General features: G+C 37.4%; 2 protein-coding genes across 4 annotated transcripts in view; one reads left to right on the plus strand and one right to left on the minus strand.

Annotated features, from left to right (window-relative positions):
* The window catches only part of PHYHIPL (phytanoyl-CoA 2-hydroxylase interacting protein like), a 52620-nt gene extending 48166 nt beyond the window's left edge, over positions 1–4454 (plus strand). For both annotated transcript variants that reach the window (XM_032191730.1, XM_032191728.1), the window contains exon 5: positions 3410–4454. In XM_032191730.1, coding sequence (XP_032047621.1) covers positions 3410–3944 — 535 coding nt within the window. In that variant the 3' untranslated portion in view covers positions 3945–4454. The remainder of the gene's footprint in view (positions 1–3409) is intronic.
* A 1301-nt stretch (positions 4455–5755) lies between these two features.
* Positions 5756–14620, minus strand: part of FAM13C (family with sequence similarity 13 member C) — a 48932-nt gene continuing 40067 nt past the window's right edge. Inside the window, exons 11-14 of one of the 2 annotated variants that reach the window (XM_032191727.1) lie at positions 9839–9934; positions 8450–8646; positions 7237–7338; positions 5756–6441 (exon numbers count right to left, since the gene is read on the minus strand). In XM_032191727.1, the coding sequence (XP_032047618.1) occupies positions 6318–6441; positions 7237–7338; positions 8450–8646; positions 9839–9934 (519 nt within the window). In that variant the 3' untranslated portion in view covers positions 5756–6317. Of the gene's footprint in view, positions 6442–7236; positions 7339–8449; positions 8650–9838; positions 9935–14620 lie in introns of both variants that reach the window. The other variant, XM_032191726.1, reaches the window with a different exon arrangement.

A 14620-nucleotide genomic window follows, 5' to 3' on the forward strand; every position in this document is an offset into this window, starting at 1 on the left:
CTGTGGTAAAGCTGGAGCGGGATGTCTGTGCACTATTGCCGGTTCAGAAGAAGGGAGAAATAAAAGGTAACTAATTTCTTCCACCTTGTCTTGTTCAGCACTTTGATTAGGAAATAAAAGTTTGTGTTTTAGAGCAGGAATTTAAGTACTCACAGAGTCTCCAGCCTCATTAAAGTGCCTATGATATTGTAAGTGTTTAGTAGCCAAATATTGCCATTGTATTAAGAAATTCATGGTGAGATGTCTAATAGTGTGAATGCACAATTGTATCTATCAGTAAGTGTTTGCCTGTAGATAAGAGTTCAATCTATCTCATGTATTTGCTCTCCACATACAATCACCCCATTTGTGCGCCCAAATGGCGTAACTGGGGCTCTGTAATGAAAACCTTAATTTACAGATCATGTTTGTATGGGGAGGAGGGATGTTTAGACAATTTGAGAACACTGCTTCAGTTGGAATGAATAAATGGGATAGCTGGAGGTAGGTTCCTTATTCCTGCATGGAGAGCCAGTGTGACCTTGCACACACAAGCAGAAGCACCATTACACTAGAAAAGACGACATTTCAATGGGAGGAGTCAAAGCTCACCTACAAGAACAGCCACCATGCAGCGGTAACCTTCTGCTGTTTGTTAGAAGAACGTGGACGAGAGGTAAGTGGCGTGACAGCGGCTGTTTCAGCACTGGTGCTGGGGCTGCTCCTTTGCTACATAATGCCAGTTTTAGGTGCGTTTTGCATTAGTACCTACATAGAACTATTTTTTTAAAAAACTGGTGAAGAAACAAAATATTCTGTAGGTCCACCTTCAAAAAGCAGAGTCCACCACCCTTGGAAATGTTCCTCTTTGTAGTCATGAGTACATACGGGATTCTAGGATAGTCTTATATATTGCAGAGCATGGGGTTTCCTCCTTCCTTTGCGCTTTGGGAGAATTATGTTGTTGCGCATTGATAGAGCTGCATATTCAACGGAGGTAGCAAATTAATTGCATTTTAAGGTCTCTGAGGACCTAGTAAATCTACTGCCACCTTGGACTAGGACTGGATACCACTGAAGGGAAATTGCTGTTTCTGATTCTCTTACAGCTTTATTTTCAGTTGTGTAATCATGATGTGTCCACTCTTGTGTTCACAGAGCTTTAAAAATTGCTACTGAGGTACATTTGTAACTCTGGTTTGGGCCTTTTTCTGCCAAATGTGACTCTTTAATTGATTGCACTGTATCTTTTCCCTCCCTCTTCTTATGGTCTTTCTTGGGTTGATACAAATGAAGACTAAATTTGTTGTCTTTGCCAGGTCAGTATAAAGCTAGGATAGCTGTAACTGTCTAACAGTGGTCTTTTCTGATCAGAAGTGTACTAACGTGGTTGCAAGGGTTAGTCCTGCAAGGCACGCTTCTGAACGGTGTGTTAAAAACCGTAATCACACGCTTCCTTTTAGAAAAAATTCCTTTGTCGTACCATTTCTTCCAGTGGCCTCTGTAGTGTCCTAACTAGTAAACGTGTCAGAAAAAGCTTATGGGGTGGCTCTAGTAGTACCAATAGCCAATGAGCAACTACCCCTAAATGTAGGAATTTGAAATGTGAGTTTGAAAGTGGCACACGTCACTGCTGCTTCCCTTGTCTGGAAGTGCAATAGAGCAACTCAGCTCCCTGGGGAAGAGTGACCTATAATTAGCATAATTGGCCACTGGATGTCAGTATCTTGCCACAGAAATAAAGCTGCAAGCCTGTTTTCTCAGGTTGCAGAGAGAGTGGTTATTCAAGCTGATTTTTTTTTCCTTAGCATTCACTTCAGTCATAATATACCAATTGTATCTCACTCTCCTCCTCCCCTCCCCTGAAAAGCCCAATGTTTTGTATAATGGGGCTTGAGACGGTAACTATTTGAATAGCCAGGAAACCTCTGAACTTTAACTTAAGCATAAATTGAGATTTGCTTCTGAGAAGACTAGGAATAAGGGGAAGGGAAATCAGAATTGGAGACATTACTGTGTTGTTGATTAGAGCTTTCTTACCTTCTTACTTGTACACTGAATGTGTTTGCTTTGACTGACTGCTACCTCCAGTTTAACCAGGTAAAATCTTTTCTCAGACAGCACCATTTTTCCTGGAGTTGTCGCAAATTTAAAAGAGAGATTAAAAACTTGTTCTCACTTGCTTAGTAAAAGAGGGAGGGGAGATAGATGTAAGACTCTACAACCCTAATGCCTTCTTAATCTGTCAATGTGTATAAATCAAAGTGTATAAATGCAATCTTTAAGGGTAAAGGTCTTTAAAGGTAAGGTTGTGTTTTTTTTTTACAGGACTTAAAAGAGGGAATGTTTCAGTTTCTGGCATTAAATGGTTGCAGGTGCAGAGATAGCCAAAGCTGTTGCTACAGCACATACAAAGAAGCATGGGTCACAAGTTCTGGGGAACGTCTTTGCTGTACATAAAATCTCAGGTGCTACAGAGGACTAAGTGGGGTGTTTAAGATTGTCCTCATAAATTTAGCAGCCTAATGCTGCTGAGTGCAATTCAGGATTTAGAGGTTTAAAAATTCACTTGAATGTTTCTTTTCAGTGTAACCAAATTGAGCTCAGCTTGCAAAAAATAAGAAGTCATGTACATTGTTGTACCTTAGGACTAGTAACTGCAGGAGCTGGATACCAACCAAAGTGGAACCCAGCCAAATTACCTAATTAATACTGTGCCCAGCTCTGCTTTGACTGAAGTCACCTGTAGAAAAATTAGTCCTGAAATTATCATTTTGTGGAAAAAAAAAAGTAAAATATAAATAAAATATATAAATATATATATATATATAAACAATATGTAAATACAAAATATAAATGTAAAAGAATAAAAATGTATAAAACATAATATAAAAAAAGAATAGCAGATATCAGACACTATGTTCCTTCCTATAATGTCTCTGAGAAACATAATTCAGAAATAACTTTGGCACCTTTCCTACATGAACTACATACTGCCTATGCTAAAAATATGCATTAACTAACAATAGGTTCAGCATATTGAGATTCACTTGCAATTTCCAGCACGTGATTAAATTAAAATATGTTTATTGTTAGAATTTTAGTGGAAAGCTGAACAGATCAGCTAATGGAAGCTATTGGTGCTTTGGGGACTTTTTTGTTTGTGCTATTGTTTGCCTTCTTTCATAGAATACTGATGCAGCTCACAGCTGACAGAGAAGGTAGACTGGAAACGCAATTTTTTTTCCCTTGAGCAGGAGTTGCACTTCACTTGAGTTTCTTGGTCTGAAAATCATGACACTTACCACAGGTCTCAGTTTAATGGTTTTCCTTTATGTCTCTTCTGTATTGTTACTGAACAGCATGAAGTCCTAACTTACCACTCTCTTAATGTGTTACACAATAAACAATAGCAGTCATTCATTTGTAGAGAGCACCATGGGAACGCCCTGCAGCCTTCTGTTAAGGATAACAGTGGCAGCCATGGTTCTCCAATCAGCGGGAAGTTGGAAGGCATCTTCTTTAGCTGCAACACCGAGTTTAACACTGGGAAACCACCACAGGATTCACCATATGGAAGATACAGGTTTGAGATTGCAGCTGAAAAACTCTTCAACCCAAACACTAACTTGTACTTTGGAGACTTCTACTGCATGTACACAGCCTACCACTACGTCATTCTCGTTATCGCCCCTGTTGGATCACCAGGAGATGAATTCTGTAAGCAGCGCCTTCCTCAACTAAATATAAAAGATAATAAATTTCTGACCTGTGATGAAGAAGATGGTGTAATGGTTTACCATCATGCCCAGGATGTTATTCTGGAAGTAATTTACACTGATCCTGTGGATCTCTCCCTCGGCACAGTTGCAGAAATTACTGGTCACCAACTAATGAGCTTGTCTACTGCAAATGCAAAGAAAGATCCCAGCTGCAAGACCTGCAATATCAGTGTTGGACGTTAAAAATTCCCTCGTTACTTAGGAGCCTTCAAACCTCTGTTGCCCATTTCCATAGTCAGACATTTTTGTCAGAAGCATGCACATGCCGCTGTCACCAAAAGCAAACATGGGTCTTCAAAATCTCCAATAGCGTTTTTAGTATTTCTTCTCTCCCTCCTTCCCTTCTGTTCACCCAATGCTTTAAATGATTAGAAGTCCTGGATTTTTTTTTCCAGCAACCATTTATACCTAGATGCTGCAAAAAATGTTTTCTGTTTCTTGCCAAATGTAACAAAATCCTATATAAACTGCTTTAGCAAAACAAAAATAACGGCTTATAAATGGTGTTTAAATATGCATTCATTTTAACTACTGAACAAATGCTGGGATAACTCCAAACAGCATGAAAGGTTGTAACTGCAGCATGATTTAAATTTCAAATCCTAGAAATGTCAGCACTTCCAACGTGTTGTTTGACAGTGTTATTTATGTTATTTATATTAGCTAACTGAAAGCAGAAACTGTGTCTTGACATAATAAATATAATAGAAAAATATTTTATTTGTACTGTTGTATAAAATATTATACAATCATATAGAATATATAGATCACATTTTAATATCAATTGTATACATGTCATGAAATCATTTTCCCTTATCAAAGATGTAGTTTGTAAACTTCAAATAGCTCTGTATCTGTTCCTGTTGCTCTAGATGACTTTAATTAAAACAGATTTACGAAGGAGACCATTCTGATTCATAAAAGTTACAAATTATTAAATCAGTACACTGAAACAACAAACCTCTAAGAAACTAAAAAAAAAAATCATTTTTAGTCATCATACTTTTTCCTCCAAGCTACTTGAAAACAGGTACGTACATCTTCAAAATCATGCTGAGCCATTACATACAATAGAAGTACAAACGTGGTTGGTACATAATAGGCTTTAAAAAATGAAACTTTTCTTACCAAGATAGATAGAAAACAGGTTGCTTATACTATGTGGTCAATACAAAATGACAGTTAAAGCAGAACACTAAACATGATTCAACTTACTGAAGTCCCTTTTTCTGTTTTCATTCTTCCTCCCTTTATGTCTGGGATAGGTATTTTCCCAAATCCCTGGTTTTCATTTGCAGTACAAAAATGTTGATAAGCCTCCTGTTAACAGTTCACTTTTAACACAAATGGTTTATCACAAATAGTGAAAAAAAAATCCTTAATATTACAAAGTGTGGTACTCTGAAAGTTAAGAAAGATGCATAATTCCAATGGAAAAATATCTTTTTTTTTAAATCTTATTTATAGTAAATGAGAAGTCTAACGTTCCTCATCAGATAACTGTGACACTCACTTACTTATATACCATGTACTTTAATCTATCCAAAATATCTTAGCATAATGCAATAATCTAGTCTTGTCTTTTATATATATATATATATGGTAATTTATAACACAGGAAATACTTTGACATTTTTACAAAGTGCATGCTTCTAAACAAGCTTTGGTAATTAGAAAAGCAAATTAGCATCAGGCAAAATAAAGTGCAAAAGTTCAATACAGAAATGAAAATTAGCACGTAGTTGACCTATTTACTGAATTTTATGTACCACAATGTGTACCTTTTTTTTTTTTTATGTCCTGTAAACCGTAGTGAAAAGGACAGCATCCAGTACCTATGTTTTATCTCTTCCCAGCAGACTACCTGTTTATTTTGCCAAATGCTTGCTCTTATTTCAAAAAAAAAAAAACAAAACCAAAAACACTATCTCCACTGTCTCCATTTGGCAGCTATATTCCTTCCTTCTCTCTCTCTCTTTTTTTTTTTTTTTTTTTTTTTTTTTTTTTTGCATAGGCAGCATCACTTTGCTCTGCTCTCAGAATTATAGACCAAATCCTGTCACTGATTTTGTGTACGCACCTTTCTTTGAAGCTACTGGAACTGAATGGCAACTCTATCTTGAGAACCAACAGCAATAGTTAATTACAGTGCATGTAAATCCTGCTAAGAAATGTGTGGTACATTACCAAATACTAAGATATACTAGAAACCTGGAGAGCATTTCCTCACACTTTTTAAACCTAAGAACAGGTCAAACTGAGTCTCAGCCATACTTCAATGTCCTTTTAATTTCTAACATTTTCACAGTGCACTTCAAGGCTTTTCAAAAGGAAAAAAAATATATACTATAGATCACTCACCCACACTTAATATTCTCGTATATTGCTGTCCTCGCTCATCCCAGCTTGTATAATTGGTAAAGTGCATCAAAAAATCTCAGTGTGTCAAATAATTGTGCAGCAGACCAAGACCTGTAAGACAACTGCCTCATTTTTTTTTTTGTTCTTTTTCTTGTATGTTTTGCTAGAGAATAACACCACGCCATTGCATTAATTTCAAATTGTTTTGGAAACATCATGCTTACTGATGAGAACCTCTAAAAGCCTGATTTTGGCTTTTGTGTGCTTGTATTCAGAGTATTCCTCTGCCATTGGTACACGATCTTCTTTTAGAGGACTCCTATTAAAAGCAAATAAAAGTACAATCACTTCTATGACTAAACAGAGAAACAGTCTTTAAAATGAATTCTGCAGCAACTAATGAGGTTTGGGTCATATTTTTTTTTTTTTCCTAGCAATAGGTAAGTAAAGTTATTTTGACAGGACCAAAAAAAACAAAAACAACCTCATAGACAGAAATGAAATGGATTTTAAATATTAACTTTTCCTATATCAGGTAATTTTCTTTCTACTCAGCTATGCAAGTAAGTGTAATTGCTTCATTCTAAAATACACAGGGAAGTTATTAGGCATTGCTTTGAAAACTGTAACCAGAATACTACCTTTTCAGCAAAAGTTTGTTAAATAATGGGAGGAGGACAACCAAAAAGTGGAAAGTAATATTTATGGGTGAAAGAAACAGTAGTTACTTTTTTATATCTAGCTTTTTAGAGATAGATAGCCAAACTTCCCAGTGAAGTCCCTAGAGATTGATATCTTCAGGAAGCCTGTTTAGCAGACTCTCTACACCTCAGGAAGATCCTGTGCTGACATGCTGCATGGTTTATGTCTAGTACAGGCATATTCTGGGGAGCTCCCCAGAGCCAGAAAGCCATCAGGGATGCCCACATCCTCAACTTAATGGGGAGCTGGCCATCTCCACAGAGACCCATCACCTCCCTGTTACCTTCCAGTCCCAGACTGCTCTTTCTTTGGCTTGATCACCTAAGAGTACCTGCTCTAGTAGAAACAAACATGTCTGCATAGGTGCCCAGAGGGGAAAAGGAGAAGGAATTTGTCAAGTTGGTTTATTTACCTTCCTGTCTGCTTGTAGAATTGTTCTTCAAACTCTCTCAGAGCCTTGCGAAGCCTTTTTTTATCTGCTCTTGTTTCTCGGAGATGTTCAAGTAGAACAGGCCTGTAAAACAGAGGCAAGACTATGAAAACCCCGTGCACCAGGAATCCCTGTAAAAGCCAGGGTTTTGGACAATAGTCAGGCTCCTGCTGTTGGCCACAGCAGGTGCTCATCTCAGTGCCCCCAAGCAATCTAACATAGCCCTCCAAGTACGGCTATCACTGCTTGTACAATCAATCACGTGATTAAACAGTTGTGTTCCTTCCCGTTTACTACTGTTAGTCTCACCCTGCTAATAAAATGAAGGCAGAGCTCTGTGGACAACATGGCAAAAGCTTTTCAGGACTGAGGCTTGTTAGTGGGCTCAGTCTTATGTGGAGTTAAGGGACTTGACAGGGCTCAGTGGCTTACAGCAAACTCCTTACATTCTCTCTCTCTCAATAAATAAAGTCAATAGCAAAGCCCAAATCTGAAAAGCAACTGTTACCAAATATTACTGTGATTCAGTAATACTGCTAGTGGTACCCAGAATATTTTTTTCTCTTTTAGGATATGTTTCAGCTGGTATTATTTGGAGAATAAGTTTGTGTTTTTTTCAAGCTGAGATATAATTCTGTTTGTCTTGATATATCCCATACTATATCTTTTTACTTAGAACACAACACACAGAAATATCTTCAAAGGACTTATGAGCACACTGCTGCATACACAGTTGTGTTACGTAGGAAAACAAAATTTTAATTTACTCTCATTTTTGGTAGAACCTAGTCAATTTATAATTTATGCATCCAAGTGATACCAACTAAAACCTGAGAAAAAGATAATAGCCCATATGTTATGAGAACATACCTGGTCATGGAAAGCATAGTCAGAGCTAAGTAATAACAGCCCATGTGCATCTTGAGACCTGTTGCCTCATGCAACCTGGAATTTTTAAATACAAATCTGGAGGACGTTTTTGTTTTGTTTTTAATGGAGAGCAGGAGAGCATTGTTAATTTTTCTGGGTATCCAGACACCACCTCATTGCAAGGAACAAGATTGTACACACATGGAGTAGCCTCTCATGGACATATAATGTGTATTTCTCCTATCTAGCAAGTATAGATCATGCTTCATTTGCAAATTCTTTACAAAATATTTTAAAACATCCATGACAAAAAGACAGAACTCACATTGTTGCCTCATGTAAGTTGGACATAGACAGGGCTGTTTGTCTGAAAACTTTCTTTTCATCCAGCGGTGAAACATATGCAGGCTCGCTGTCCTCCTGAGAGTAACACAGATGCTCATCAACAGGGAGGCAAGATAGCGGCCCAGATGATAGCTCATGGCTGCTTTGAGAATGGTCTTCATCTGAGTCTTCTTCTTCCTGCTTGTAAAATATAAAGCATTATCAAATTAGTCATTTACATTACAATATAACAACTAATAGGATGGCAACACAAAGAATTAGATGTTAATTTCCTGGATGTATTCACTGAAAGATCACAGATATTGAAAGCTCTACCCAGTTCTACCTGAGAGTTCATGAGAACTCTCATGGGGCTTGCTGAGCTACTGGGTATTGTTCACTATGGCTAAACAGGGCAGAAGCTGACCTTGTTTCCGAGTACCTCCAGCCATCGATTTTATGTTTACTCATGAGCCTTTACAAGTAGAAATGATTTAAAGAGCATTCTGTGTTTATGCAAACGCTGCAGTCTTGCTAGAACTTGTACTGCTCTTAAATACCATCTAACACTTTTATTAAGCCCAGAAATTATGGCTATAACATGCATTGGAGGTAGACATTCTACATTTGGTTTTATAGCTACAAATGTTAACTACTAAAATTGATATTGCTGTCTTCCCCACGTTCCTTCAGCCTCGTAAGAAAATTTGGGCTTTTGAAATGAGGGTTTAAATGTGAAATTGTGGAGCAAAGCTCCTAAAAACTAAGTAACACCTTCAGTTGAATTTTGAAATGAAGTGTCCATGTGCACTTGTTTAAGGATTTAGACCAAGATTCTCAAAGCAATCTAAAGCTTCACTGACCTCTAACAGGACAATAGTTCATAATTTTTAAAATCAACCCAACCAAATTTGAAACTCCACCACCTCTACTCACAGTGAGACCATTACTGTTAAATTACATTTATATATTATTATTAATCAAAGTACTACAAGTGACATTTATGTGCTACATGTTAAATAAAAGATTTTTTAAACAAAATTTAGCAGATAGTTACAGTGACAGTATAGTGCTTTATGGAAAATGATAGGTTTCATTTTATATTGCATACATCAGCTGTAGTAGAAAACTGACAGCCTTTGATCTCTTGCCCAGTGATTTGAAACAATTGCCTCCAGAACTGCTGCCTTACATTACAACCTCTGGTATGGTTGGAAGATGAATTTTACAGAGCATTTGATCTAGCTGAAATATAAACACTGTTTTAACTAATAAGCAGATTCTTTAAATAGCACTAGTCATATTGCTGCTAAATTGGCATACAGGTACAAATTAAACACTGCATTCAGCACACTGTCTTCACAATGGCTATGAATTCTTTCCAACTTACAATTGTTGTGATCAAAGATGGAGTTGCAAGAAGCTTCTTGATAATTCTGTATCTGTCATAAAGAGGCTTCATAAGGCTCTTTTCTTGTTTAGTTACCTAAGGAGAAATCATAATAAAATATACTTCTCCAAAATGAAAAATAAATAAAAACATTCCTCATTTGTTCCTGTAAATCTAAGAAAAGAATTAGAAAGAAATACTGATGTGTATTTTGCTTCCACAGGTATTCCATGGGAACTGTAGTATACAGCACAAAAACAATTTTGAAAAAGAAACTTAGCTTAAATCTGAGTTGTAGGTTAAGTTTCTGGTAGTTTTCTTGTAATCCCAGCCAAGCATATTCAATTCAAATTAGCCTTTTGATAATGACATGGAATGATACTTGTTAAATGGCAAGGTACGGCATGGCCTGCTAGGTCAAACATTTCAAGTAGTAAGTCTTGAGTATTCAGCAGTAGTAGTTCATGCATTGTGAAAAATCCTTTTTCTGCTTCCCTGGGACAACTCTCTGATAACAGAGACGCACCTGTTCTGTTGGCTGACCTCACCAGAATGCCTCTGCCTGGACACTCACTGTCTCTGTAAGCTGGCATCCCTGCATGTCTTAAAACCAAACATGAGCTTCCTGAGATGCTCTTTCGTGGGCCCTGCCAGCTCTGAACTGGGCACAGAGCCTGTCTGTGCTCGACACTGAGCCTGGACCTTGCTGGCCTCACTCTCCAGCTATTCTTGGTGACCAGGACGCACACAGAATCTCCAACCCTTTCCCACAGGAAAAGACATTAATATTGATACGAATATTAAAATCTGCTTCTCTAAAATACATGATTATTTAAGTATGCGACTCTAAAAGTTCAGTCTACAGATTGCATATTTTCGGGAACAACAAAAGATGTAAAAATCTTTCTTCACTTCCATTTCCCTGCTTTAAATTCTTGCTTGCTTCTGAGCTTTCTGTGACCTTAAGTCAGAGCTGTTTGGCAGATCCAAGATCACTGCATGGCTGCTTAGCATCACTGATCATCTCCTTCCCTTATGCAATTAGCATCTTCTTTCTCAGATGGTTAGAGCTGCCTCTACCTTGGGAAGAAAAACCCTCTCTGTACTCCATGCTACAGAGCATGCCCTATTATTTTCTTCTCTATCTTTGGATTTTCAAGTCTCAGTTGTTTTTATGTAGCACTAATAACTCATTTCTTTCTTGTTCTCCTTAGGAAAAGTCATCTCTTCAGACCCTTCCTACATATTCTCTCCATCCCTCAGCTCTCATTCAAAGCCTAAAGAGGCTTATTCATCATTAAAAATTATTTTATCCAAGATGCACAGAGATCAGATTCAGATCACAGTAATTTTGAGAGCTGTCATAGTTTTGGATGCTTGCTGGTGCCACTCCACATTTCCTCTACCACAACAATCACAAAGCAGAAACAGACATAAGAATACAGACATTCCTCCACATCAAACAGGAATTCCAGGAATTTGGATAGACACATTTTCAAATCATCATCTCACCAATGTTGGAAATTATTTGTTTTGTACCTACATTCAGCATTGAAAACCCTTTAATACAGAGTTCTTGAAACGATTTAATTAATATTTTTAAGTGCTGCTGCGAAAAAAAGGAAAACAGATGACAGGCTATTTAATTTTTTATTTCATCTCTGACATTGCCCTGCAAACCTTTCTCAGCTGCTAAATATTCTAATCTTTTGTATGCTGTAGCACAGCTGCAGTGTGTATGAGCCAAGTCTGATGTGGATATATAATTCTCCATTTTTATCATCAAAATCTGCAACTTCTTAGTCACGAGGAGAGATACAGGACCACTCGAAATTGCCTTTTTATTTTTTATTTTTAACATAAACCAAATTTATAAAGCAGTAGTTTATATCTGAAAATTAGTTTGAAATAACTAACATTATGTCAATCATGGAAAAATAATCTAAATATATTTAATACATGAGTCCAAAAATACTTGGTAGTGAAATTAAGTAAGTTTTAATTTACCTATCTTTCCATGGTATACTTACAGGCCGTCCATGAATACTCTCAAAATATAGTAGGCATTTCTGAAGATTGATTTTTTCCAAAGCCATTTGCTTTTTTGTCATATCCTATTTAAAAAAGTTATGTATGAAATTGTAAGTCAGGATTTCATGACAAGGGTACAGGTAGGTATTTGCTCAGTAACCTGTGCTCCCCAAATAAACATTAACACTGAATTCTGTTTCTGTCCACCCTCAGATCAACAGGGACTTGGCACTGACTTGGTAAGAATAGAGTCCAAATGTACATGACTGACGTTTTAAATGGACTGTGAATACATGTTACACACTCAAGGCCTAATACAGAGCTGAAGAAATCTATAGAGATACTTCTAACAAACAGAGTAGATTTTAGATTAGGCATTCACCAGTGAGAAATATACTGTGTTCACTTTGTCTCACCAAAGTGCAGTCTTTGTGGCCAGAACTTGTACTCTTTCTCCTGTAGAAAGATGCAAAAATGAAAATGTACTGGAAGGTTGGAATCTTCCTTTTTTTTTTCAAATGACTATTCTATAAAAGCAGTTAAACAAACTTAAAATTAGGAAATGATACTAGGCTACTGAAAAAACATTGCATCCTTATCTGGAGAACTTCAAAGGGTACAAACTATGGTCTTATTCAATAAGGCAATGATCTTCATGAGTTGCTGGATGAGAGCCTGTATCTGAAATACATATATATATATATATCTGGGAATACTGGTTGACAAAGTCTAAAAAAGCAGAGTTTTTTACTTGACTATCACAACCAAATTGAATGTATATGGGGTGTATTTTGTGGGTTGGGTTTTGGGAAGTTGGGCTCACAAAAAAGACTGCAGCATGTGAGTGGAATGGATTGACACTGATGACCCATGGATATCAGTACTTCAGTACTTTCCTAGAACTTTTTCTGATGCTTAGGTTTATAAATGGTTGTAGTAAATGAAAAATTAAAGAAGTACTTTTCTCCTAGGGAGAAAGCTGTTAACAAGAACAGTGTGTTACTTGCTTCTATTTGCAAGATCAGTTTGTAAATCATACAATTCTCTATCATGTATTAAATATGATTTAGTTGCAACAAATTAGAACAAAATCATTCTAGACACAATACTTAAAAACTTGCAAAAATGCAAAGAGGACATTGCTCAACTTTTTAATTATTCATTGAGAAGGAGAAGTAGATTTGCCTTGGCTGGTAAGGGATGAAGAACAGAAATTTCAGCTACGCAAATGCAACCCATTTACTGAGTGGAATGATAGATTCACAACAAAATCTATGTTACCAAACATTGTGATACCATGGTTAAAACCCTCCAAAGCTGAACATACTAGAAGAAGGTACTATCTTTAAAATGAAAGGGAACAATAGCTCGATCAGCCAGCAGGAAATTCAGCTGGATAACGTGCATCTGTAGAACTGCTATGGAGAAGCTGCAGAAAGTGCAGCACTGTACTAGCAACGGGAGCAGCTCTGGGCTTCATCCCCAGTCTCACAGGTTTTGCTCTCCTGGACTGAATGCCTAACAACTACCGATCTCACAGGTATGGGATTCCTTCTAAAGTGAAGAATCACAAGTGATGCGGTTTATTTTTGTTCAAAATCACAATATAAAGCACTGGTAGCAGAAAAAGGAATGATGTGTTTTGGCAATGTGATTTATTAGTGGTGGTGATACAGTAATATAGGTGCCTGGTGCAATGAACACAATATTTAGCTGCTATTTCTCTCCTTCTCTCAGTTTCCTCCTCCTCCCAATAAAATCTGTTCCTGACTGGTGCACATTTGCATCTGGGTTGAAACAGCAAGGAGCACATGAAGCTAATGTAATTTTCATAGAATCACAGAATATCCTGAGTTGGAAGGGAACCAGAAGGACCATTGAGTCCAACTCCTGCCTCCACACAGGACCACCCAAACCCTATGTCTGACAGCATTGTCCAAACGCTTCTTGAACTCTGGCAGGCTTGGTGCCATGACCACTGCCCCAGGGAGCCTGTTCCAGTGCCCGACCACCCTCTCAGTGGAGAACTTTAGGGCCCCTGCTACAGGGCCCTAAAACGGAGCCCTGTAGAACCACACTAGTGACTGCCACCAGCCTGATGTAACCCCATTTACTGGAACCCTCAGAGCCCCTGCAGTCTGTGCCAGGTCACAACAGATCTCTCTACAATTTAGGGCCAAGTGCTCAAAGGTTTGGAGCAGAGCTCATCCACCACAGTGAAGCAATGAGCAGAAGAAAGGAGTGGGGGCGCAAGGATACCTTTCTGCAAGAAGTCAATGACTAGGTTTTATTTATGGACAAGCTGGAGAAGTATTTTTAATCATTAGCTTCTTCTTTTCAAATATATATGAAACCCTGAAGAAGCAATGCTTTTCAAATACCAAAGGCAAGCCTTGCAATTCATTTCATCAGGAACATGACCTTTTCTGTTTGTTGCCTGAATGCAAAAACAGTGCAGAACCTCTAATCACATTTGTTCTTAAAGATCTGCATGAGTGACTCACTCCAAAATTATCTGCCATTCACGTTAAGGGAAGAGCTGCTAACTAGAATTTAGGAGTATTATAAAACAGCTACCTATTTTATTTATTGCTAGTTCTGCAATTAATACGAGATTAATTCTTTTAAAAACTATTAAGCCTGAAGCAGCTGAATGCTTAGGAGGAAACAGAGAGTGATCATTAACATTGATTTTACACATGAGAAACAATCTCAAGAGTGTTTAGCATTTGGGCTTATTTCATTAAATCA

Source organism: Aythya fuligula, chromosome 7 (genome assembly GCF_009819795.1).
Source record: "Aythya fuligula isolate bAytFul2 chromosome 7, bAytFul2.pri, whole genome shotgun sequence".
NCBI classification, from domain to species: Eukaryota; Metazoa; Chordata; class Aves; order Anseriformes; family Anatidae; genus Aythya; species Aythya fuligula.